The sequence below is a fragment of the Pristis pectinata genome, chromosome 12 (genome assembly GCF_009764475.1).
Source record: "Pristis pectinata isolate sPriPec2 chromosome 12, sPriPec2.1.pri, whole genome shotgun sequence".
Lineage (NCBI taxonomy): Eukaryota > Metazoa > Chordata > Chondrichthyes > Rhinopristiformes > Pristidae > Pristis > Pristis pectinata.
In genome coordinates this window covers 51,372,309-51,382,862 of record NC_067416.1, presented here as the reverse complement: position 1 = coordinate 51,382,862, position 10,554 = coordinate 51,372,309, and the positions used below count along the sequence as shown (strand labels likewise).

The window sequence follows — 10,554 nt, the reverse complement described above, 5'->3', positions numbered from 1 at the left end:
TTATTGTTCACACAGTGAGAGACTGAAAGGTGTTGTTGTTCAGGGGGATCTGGGTCCCTCGTCCGTGAATCACTGAAGTTAACATACAGGTAAGGCAACATTGGGAAGGAATGATATGTTGGCCTTTATTGCAAGAGGATTTGAGTAGAAGAGCAGAGGCATGTTGCTCCGATTATGGAGAGCCCTGGGGAGACTACGTCTGGAACAGTGAGTACAGGTGTGGACTCCTGGCCTGAGAAAGGATGGACTTACAACAGAGAGTGCAGTGAATGTTGACCAGGATGATTCCTGGGATGGTAGGCTTGTTGTGTGAGGAGGGATGAAGCAGACTGCATCTCTGCTCTCCAGAGTTTGGAAGAGTGGTGTGTGACCTCACTGAAATGTTTGACATTCTTCAGTGATGGCAGGGTAGATGTCGAGGTGATGTTTCTGCTGGTCGGGGTGTCTAGAACCAAGGGTCACACTCTCAAAGTTCTGCCATTCAGGACCAAGATGATAAGAATATCTTCACCCAGAGTGCAGTGAATCTGTGGAGTTCTCAACCCAAGGGGCGGTGGAGGCTCAGTCACTGAGAACATTCAAGGCAATGGATTTTTAGACGTGAATGATTCAAGAGGTATGGTTTTAATGCAGGAGAGTGACACTGAGTTAAAATAGAAGGTATGATCTTATTGAATGATGGAGCAGGTGAGAGGGGCCGAATGCCACCCTCGTGCGTTGATTTCTCATTTTCTTATAGCTCCCACTGCCCTGGTATGGACTTGTCCCACCGTGAGACCTGAGGATGTAACAGTGAGATATCCTGGGAACCATTGCTGACACTCATGTTGTTCTTGCCTGTCTCACTGTCTCCTTGGTCAGTGGGACCACTGTCAGTTTTGTGTTGTGGGTTGAGGTCCCACTCCAGAGACTGCAGCCCCTGTCACAGGCTGGCCCTGCTGGTGCAGTACTGAGGGAGGTGCTGCCTTTTACAGGTCTGCCCTTTCAGTTGCATGTTCTCCACTCACCACTCACCATCCCAACATTGATCTCTCAACCAGCATCAATGACACAGAATGTCTGCTCTCTTTATTTCATTGCTGTTTCAGGGAGTTTGCTCTGTGTAATTTGGATCCCACTTTCCCTGTGACAACAGTGACTCCACTTCAAAAAGTACATCATTTTCTGCAAAAACCACTCTGGGTTTGTCCTGAAGTCATGAAAGCTGCTGAGGGACTGCCAGTCACCGTGAGCGGGGGAGCTTTGGTTTGATTTGTAATTCAAACAGCGCAGTTTATATCTGAGTGAGGATACCAGATTTGGGACACACGGTGCTGCCATCACCAGGGTGGGTAACTTTGACACAAACAGACTCTCTGCTCCACAGACGATCTCTCCCTGGAGTTTCCTGTCATTACTGACCCGCCCACAGCACTTGGCTGCCCAACTGACTGAGCAGCCTCCCGTTTCCAGGCACAACTGTTTCTCCTGGTGTTTGCTCTTGTTCCTGAACTCCTTGCATCCAAGGTCCTGCTCCTCTCACCGGCTGACACAGATCAAAGAATTTTCTTACAGTGGTGAGGGGAGACCTGCCCAGTACTGAGAGCTGAAACTCTTGTTGTCAGGTCTGAGAGAATATTCCTGGCCTGGTTTTGTCCTTCCACCCAGAAATCTCTGCTTTTCATTGATTCTCGTGATATGGGTGCAGCAAGATTGTGTGGTGATTCATTTTGTCATTTCGGTCTCTTTTGCTCACAAACTGGTGTGTCTCAGTCCTGCTACCTCGGGGATATCTGTACACTGACCCGTGTCCATCAGTCCCTCTCTCTCGGGGATATCTGTACACTGACCAGTGTCCCTCAGTCCCTCTCTGGGTGTTTCCTTTGCACAAAAGTTTCAACAGTGAAGTTCATGAATCGAGCAGAGTGTGACAGATCTTTAATCTGGATCTGATCACTGCCGCTGACCTGCCCCCTGTTGTGGAGACAAACATCTTTTGGGGAATTGAACTCGCTGCTGGGGGTGGGGTCAGGAAGCTGCGCCTCTGGGTTCAGTGGGTGGGAGCCTCTTCAAGCCGCAGCTGCCTCTCTCACTCACAGCCCACATCCCTATTTAAACAGCGCTCACTGCGGCTGCCGACAAAGCCGGCCTGAGCTGAAGCCGCCGATTTCTGGAGTGTCCAAGTCTGGCTCAGTGCACAGGGCGATGGGGGTCGCTCCTTATCTCTGTCTCCTTCTGTCCTGTCTGGGAGGTGGGTGTCCCCGGGGCCCGGCTGCTTCTCGGAGGCCCTGTGACCCTCTGCCTGTGGAACTGTTTCTTAAAGTTCGTTCTTTTCTTTCTTATTGAACAGGCGTGCGGTCCGACGTGGTGCTGACACAGCCTGCGTCAGCGGTGGCAAAGCCCGGGGAGTGCCACAAACTGACCTGTGCAGTCACTGGGTTCAGCATCAGCAGCTACTACATGCACTGGGTGAAACAGGTCCCCAGGAAAGGGCTGGAGTGGCTGGTGCAGTATTATTCTGAAAGTTACAAATATTACGCGCCTGGAGCCCAAGCCCGGTTCACTGCTTCCAAGGACGGCAGCAACTTTTATCTGCAAATGAACAACCTGAGACTGGACGACATGGCCACCTATTACTGTGCAAGAGATATACCTGGGAAGTGGTATGGAACACGGTGGTGGGGAGCTGAACACAAACTGGTCCCGACAAATGAATGTCTGCAGCGCAGCCCGTCTCCACCGACTCCGCATTCCTGCTTCCCAGAGTCAAACACCTGAGGCTTGACTCGGACTGCTGGGAGGAAATGTCCATTTCTGGGCAATTAAAAGCCCAAAAGGAGGCGATTGTGTTTCTGGGCGCTGGCGGGAGCCGGTGTCTGCAGACAGGACAACGGCAAAAATGCCTCTTTATTCCCACTCACGGAAGAGAGAAGCACGGAGTTTGGGATGGAAATACAAGAAGCGGCTGCTCCAAGTCCGGACACGGTTCATGTTGACACTTTGCTGGGATTGTTGGATGTGACGGACAAGTGAAGTTACTGCAGTGGGACAGTGGGGAGATGCGGCTACTGGGAGAAAGGAACCTCGCTGACGGTGACTTCGGGTAAGACCAATTCTCAATTCCATCCTCACCCATTTGTATTTCATTAATTTACGGTATTCTTGAATTCGGTGATTCACCTGAAATCGGTGAGATATTTGGAGCAATGACATGAATCTCCCCGAGACGGGCGGGTTTCTCCAGAGTCAGAACATACCCAGGAACAGTACAACGGTACATCCCCCACCCCACCAGTGAGCTGTCCACAGCCCGGGAACAGGATGCAGGGCAATGGGGTTGGATCTTGTCCTCAATATATTTTATCCATCACTGCGAATTCACTGACAGCTCGTAGTTTAGCTTCCAAGTCAAATTGCTTGATATTTCTGTTGTGAGCTTTACTATTCAAAAGAAGTGTTTATTCTCAGTTCACAGATGGAGCAACTGCTCTAATTTCTTACCCTCCTCCATCACCTGACTGGGTATGTTTAACAAGTGCTTTCCTACATTAACCAGTGTTGTTTGTGGTTCAGTGAGGGCAGCTGTGAGATAAAGTGCTGACATTTACAGAGCACCTTTCATGGTGTCCCCGAGCACTTCAGACAATGAAGTACTTTCACAGTACAGCCCTGTGTTGCCCTGTGCTTCCTGTGCTCTGACACTTCACCCACAGCACAGGTCAGCTTGTCCTGCTATTTGACAGTTGTCTCCTCTTCGGGCCGTCTGAAATCAGCATTGCACTGGTTGTTTCAGGCACAGTCTGCAAGGAATTAGAAAGGGACAATTTCTCTGCTCTACCTGTCCTTTTGTCAGCCTGAATCACCTGTGTTTCCTCAGGAATGCAAATGTTCTGAGTTAACAATCCTGACAGCGTCACCTGGAAAAGGTTCTTAAACATGTAGCTGTAATTATTGACCGGTTAAGTCACGCCCATTGCTATTTGCTTGTTTTATATCTTCTATTTGAAACCAAGATTTCAACATTTTATCTCTTTCCTCCCATGGAAGTTGTTGTGAAGTAAATATTTCATTATTTTGTTCTATTGCTGATTGAAATCCTGATCTTCTCACTACTTTTTCTCCAAATTTTGAATTTGCTGCTCTTCCAAAAGCAGCATATGTCTCTGTGTGTGTGTGTGTGTGTGTGTGTGTGTGTGTGTGTGTGTGTGTGTGTGGCTGCTGACCATCTTACTGTTGGACAATAGAGCCCTCACCTATTACAATTCAAACTGCCTGATGTCTACTTTCCTACCAGTCTCCTGCTTCCACGGTCCCTGCATGTTCTTGTCTGTCCACACATCCTTATTGGGTGGCTTACCTCATCCATTATCAACAAGCTGCCATTGGCAGAGTCTATCACAAGGTAAATGACATCACGTCAGTGGCCAGAACAAGCTGCGCCCACAACACTGCTCAAGGTAATTCTGACAACTGGTGAAACCCCCACATCCCCAATTTATCCACCTGTCCAAGCTGTCAATATACTGAACAATAAAAATATTCAAATCTATCAAACTATTAAGAAGATTAAAATTATGGAAACAAAAGCACTGTAAACATTTAGAAATACGTGAAGTAATTTAATTGAACTTGATACTTATCTTGGTAAGTCAACAGTCCTTCATTTCCAGTGAAATGAATTGAGAATCAGCTCTTTCGAGTGGATTTTGCATCTTAAGTGGTTGGGAATTGCCATAACCTGCATTTCCTCACTGGGCACTCTGGGCTGCTCAGTCAGTGAAAATATCATCTACATTTAACAGCATTTTGAGATTTCTGCATCTGCTCAGGAATCTCATCCTTACTGTCAGTTGTGTCTGTGCTCATGTATTTCCACAGTTCCTCTGTCCGTTCTTACCCACGTTACCATTCCCTCCTGGTTGGCCTGTAACTTACACAGGCTCTGTGGGGTTGAAATTCTTCCTCAGTTACACATGTTAAATGTGTGATGCAGTGTCAGCTGCATCGTGTGGTCAGTTCAGTTGGATTTCAGAAGCAGGGTCCGTTACACAGACACCACTATGTTCACACATGTGGTCCTGGAGACAAGGTACAGGTATCCACACCAGCGTTCTAACCAACATCACCACTGAACTGATCATAATTATTTGCATACGTTTACTGCTAAATTCTTCCTTTTTCTGTAAACTCCACTGATCTGATGCGAACAATCTCATCAGAATCAATAATTGTATTTGGGGGAGAGATAGGGTGTCACCTTTGATATTTTGACTGAAATCTGACACATCAGACATTGGACCACTGCCTCAGTACTGCCCAGAGTGTTGGCCCAGACTGTCTGCCCACCTCTCTTGCTGTGGGATTGATCCACACCCTTCTACCTCAGAGAGACAGATTCCCAGCTGAGAGTTGAAGTGGTGAGCCCTTTGTGTAACAGGGTAAATGATTTTGGAAATTACTGGTTTTATATGCAACACCATGTCTCCTGCTTTGTCTGCCAGTAATGCATTTATTTACAGAACAGTCTGTAAATTTACCTACAGTTCAGTGGCCAAGTCCTTGCCGTCAGTCTACATCACCCCTTCCTGCAACACGGAATCTGACCAAGAGATCAGCCTCCTCTGTCTGGTCAAGGACTATATGCCTGAGAGCATCAGTCAGACATGGTCCAGCAAGAGTGGTGACATCACCACTGGAATCAAGAAGTTCCCAGCAGTCTTGGGGCAAAGTTCAACGTACACAATGAGCAGCTTGCTCTGAGTCCCTGCGGTGGATTGGAACAGGAATAAAGTCTACTCCTGCAAGGCAGGGCACAAGGGAAGTGAGACAGTGATAGCAGAGTACCAGAAACCTCATCAATGTTAATATAAGATATTATTTTTCTCTTTAAAGCTGCATTGGTGTCAGGGGAGAAACCCGGAGTAGGAACCTTTATCAAACAATGTAGGAGGATGGCAATTAACTCTCTTGCTCATTTATCCTATTCCTACAAGCCAGCAGTGCTGCTGCTCACAAATAAAACTGTGAGAAAACTGTGTGGAAGTCAGCAAACTTCATCCTGAAGTCAATGAAACTCTGTATCTGTGGAGGGTGGAGGTAGCAACTTGAGCTGATTTGCTTCCATTGTATCCACTCCTTTGTCTAATTTCAGAAGTCTCTCCACCACCCCCACCCCCCGAACAACTCCCTCCAGATAAGCTCCTGGAAACAGAATCACACAGTGACCGCAGGCCCATCGTGCCCCTGCCAGTGGGATGACAATTTAAACTTGACCCCATTCCTCCTGCACTTCCCCCTCCACCCTGCAGCTGTCCCCTCTCCAAGTAAAATCCAATTCCCTTGTGAATGTGACGAAAGAATCTGTTTCCATTGCTCTCTAACCATCATCTTCCAGATCTGAACAATCTCTTGCAGCTAAAATAAAATAATTTCCTCCTGTCCATCTGTTCTTCTTTCCCATTTATGCTGGAATTGTGGTTCCCAAACCTCCTGCCAGTGGAAACAGTTCCACCCCATCCAATCCTGCTGACAGGAAGTGGTGTCGGCCATTCTGTTCCCTGTGCCCGCTTTACCAAACAATTAGATCACGGATGGTTTGTACATCAGCCCCACTGACCCAGCTCTACGCCTCATCACTGCAAAATGTGGCACACTGCTTGGCAGGCCAGGGTTACACATCCAGCCCTATCACTCACAGCTGCCTCCTCCGTCTCACTGTGGGGTCCTCCATGTCAACAGGTCACCAGCAAATCAATGACATTGTGAAGAGGGCTGGTATTGGGGGACTTGCCCTGGATGTTGGGGGAATGGAGTGCACCAAAACTGTGGCCAGTCATGTAATCAGAGATATTGTAATATGTTACATACAGCTTGATCGCCAAAGCTCATCCCCTTTGTTCCATCCCTGGAGTTTATCCACAATCAAACAACTGCTGTCCTGGGCTGTGCAATATCTGGATTCTCTCCTGACAACATTAAGGCTTTCCGGGAAAAATCTGGATCTGTTCAAGTGGGCATCGTTCTCCCTTTCACTTCAACAACTGAAGGTGGATTTGAAACAGTCACGTACCTGACAGTCCCTGTGCAGGAATGGATCAGCAAACAGGAATATACTTGTGAAGTGACCCATACACCTTCCAGTTTCGGGGAGAAGGTTAACATGAGGTATCAAGAGGGTGAGTGGTTTCTGAAGGAACGTTAATTTATTTACAGTGTTAAACTACCTCACTGATAGTCCCACCCAATTCCTGTCCCTGATGTCAGTCCTGTTGAGTGATGCATAATGTTCAGTATTTTGCTTTTGCACTTTGAATCAACTCTTTCCATCAGTAACTCTAACACCATCTACTGGGCAGGGAACGTGCAAGACTGGGTCTGCTGTCTATTCAGTCTCACAATTTTAGTGTTCTCTGTGTGCAGTGACAAGAAAAATGAGATGGTGAGCAAAACACACGTCCCATCCTTCACACCATCTGGAGAAAATCTCCCTTTTCACTGTCTTCTTAATGTTCGTTCCTTAAAAAGCATCTCTGCAATTTTCTATTTGATTGCTTCTCCACAGTCTGTTTCCTGAGAGCCTGTTTTGTAGATTGTCCTCTCACTGAAATGTAGCTGCCTTGGATTATTTTTGAATTGACCCCCAACCCTTGAGTGAATGTTGTGACTTTGCGTTCTCTGATCCTGGACCAGGTGGAGCAGTTTATCATGGTTGGCATAACCTTATCCCGATAGGATGCCAGATACAGAGGATAGAGATTGGGAATATGTGGGGCTCCCATTTTCCCAGCACAGGAGGGGAGGTGACAGTGTCCAACACTCAAATCTATGAATCTTCCATTTCCAGGTGGAAAATGTCCCAGCTGTTGTTCGGAGTGTGTGCCAATGTTCTTGCAACAGCCTAACCTCAATGCGACATTCTCAGATGGTTCTACCCGACAGTATCATCGTTGGGCAGGGAAGTGTGAAATAAAGTGATTGGCTGTGGATGGAATTCGTCATCGAGTTTTATTATAATCAATTTACTGGATTCCAGTCCAACCTCTGGTATCCATTTGGATTTAAGTGTAACAGAGAGGAGAAAACACTTGATTCAACCTGCCTCCCTCTCCCCTCCACACCTCATCTACACACTGATTCATTTGTGGACATTGCTGCTTCAGTGTGGCTCAGATCCCAGTTCCAATTCCCTTGGCCAGATTTCTTCCTGGTCTGACTCCAGTTAGCAAGAACTGGAACTTATTTCTCACCCAGTGGCTGTGAGGCAGGAGGTGATGAAGGTGAATGGGGATGAAATAACAAATTGGCTTAGTAAAGGGATGGGCGACCCTTTGATAAAGATCGGGCTACGACAAATTGGTGAGACGAGACACGGTCCAACCAGTGTCCTGTCCACTCTGACATGTTTTGGGAGTAAAACGTGGATCACACAAATTGCAAAAATTCCATTAACCCACCTCCCAGACATTGAGTTTCTCTCTTGGACTGAAGTCAGTGATCACAAGGAATGCCACTTAGGATAGTGCTTTGTTAGCATCACCCAAGGATTAACAGAATAATATGCTTCCAGCAGAACAACATCAGCATTTTGCAGTAAGGAGAGCTCTCCTGACTCTGTCAGGTTTTATGAGGGGGATTGCCCTCACCAGGGACTGTTGAACATCATGACTATGTCACTGATATGGGACAGGACTGAGCACCTCGCAAAAAAACAAATGTTTAACAACATCACAATGCTGATCAAACCAAGATTCACAAAAGCAAGGATCTACAGTGTAGACCTAGGTTTACACATTACACACTACAACAATGATCATCTAGACCAGTTCCATGCATTTTCTATTTTTAAAAGGAAATTGCTCACTATCTTACATAGAACAATCACAGCACAATTCAGGCCCTTTGGCCCACAAAGCTGTGCCAAAGCAGTTGGACCCTGTGTCTCGTCTCACCAAATTGTCGTAGCCCGATCTTGTTTCAAGAAAGAGGGGTTAAGAAATATACAACATCACAGGTTGTCAAATGATACATCCCCTGTCAGACAGGCACAGTGTGCATTACATCTGCTCTAAATTCAGTCAAAGGCATTGACTCTTAGTCACATTAAAAGTTTCAACACTGACACAAACACAGTCACCCTCCACAGTAAGTGTCAGAGAGTAAAAATGCCCATGTGGCCCAAAGTGACCGTGTGTGTAAATGGTGTACACAACGTGCAGAGAGCTGCGATGTAACTGAGCGGACGATGGTGCTGCGGGAGACAAGCGACAGTGCAGACCACGTGCGATGAGTTAGTGAATCATTCTCCTCCCAGCCCAATGGTTCTGAAATGAAACGGGGAAAAGTCCATCGAATGCAGAAAATAATCCCAACCTGTAGCAAGAGGGAGACTTCTGTCACTTCTCTGGATTCCTGGTTTGCTCTGTTGTTGCTGGAGAATGAGTCACCCACTCCTTCCTTTTAAATAGTTCCTTTCAAACGCTCAGACACCTCAACAACTTCACTGGAGCACAATCACACAAAACTGAAACGAACCCAGGGGACAGGTGCCCCAAAGCTTGGTCGGAGAGATGTTTTATTCATTCATCATCTCATGTGCATCACCGATTGCTCTGGAACTGAGGCGCTTGCTAGGCCATTTCTGATGGCGGTTCAGATTCAGCCGTATTGCTGCAGGTCTGGATCAGATGTGGATGACAGATTTCCTGCCCTGAAGAACAACAGTGAACTGGATGGGTTTTATGACAGTACAAAACCTTCCACAGTCCCCACCACCAGTGTGAGCTTTTTACTCCAGAATGCATTTATTAATTGAATTTAAATTACCAGCTGTCAGGTGGGATTTGAACTCCATCACCAGATCATCAGCCCAGCAACTTATGGATACATTCTTACCATAGCTGGTCATTTCAAGGAGGAGAGACTGGAGTCTGCTGTGGAAGTTTACAGAGTGAGCTTCAGTGTTTGTCAGCAAGACTGCTAAAGACACAGCCACCAACAGAAGGAGTGCAGGTGTATCAGTGACCAGAGTTGGAAGGATGCATCCTTTACTGAAGGTTGTGTGGGAGGTGAAGGTTGCAGAGATGGGGAAGGGCATGGTCATAGTAAGACTGGAATGTCAGAATGTGAAGTTTTTAAATTGAGTGAATCCCAGGCTCAGCACAGACAGAGAAAAGGATTCTCATTGATTCACAGTGCTCAGTGTTACTCCTCAATGCCACAGGGGCTCCAAGCAGAGAATATACTGAACTGTGTCTCTGCCAAGGAACCTGCAGGCTTCTCTCTCTCACAGTAATTAAACGTTGCTCAGCCTCACTGTAAACTTTATTGGTCACAGTCATTGGAAAGGGATTCAAAACCTTGTTGGCACGTCTTTTGTTCTGATTTTATTTTCACAGTCAAAACTTGCAGCAATATGTGAAACTCTGGGTGTTTCTGTCATTCTGTTTCCAGTAAATACAGCTGTAATGTACTGATGATCTGTCCTGACCTAACATAAGCAATAGAAAAGTCTCCAGTAAGATTCTGAACTTTTCCATTTTCAATCTACAGAATTGTCTGTCTTTATTCAAAATCCTG

General features: G+C 46.6%; 1 gene segment (V, D, J or C); it reads left to right on the top strand.

Moving 5' to 3' along the window:
• Positions 1–2,147: 2,147 nt before the first annotated feature.
• LOC127576604 (Ig heavy chain V region-like) lies at positions 2,148–6,989 on the top strand. The segment is given in 3 exon segments: positions 2,148–2,230; positions 2,330–3,082; positions 6,849–6,989. Coding segments are annotated over 2 exon segments (474 nt in total).
• Positions 6,990–10,554: the final 3,565 nt, after the last annotated feature.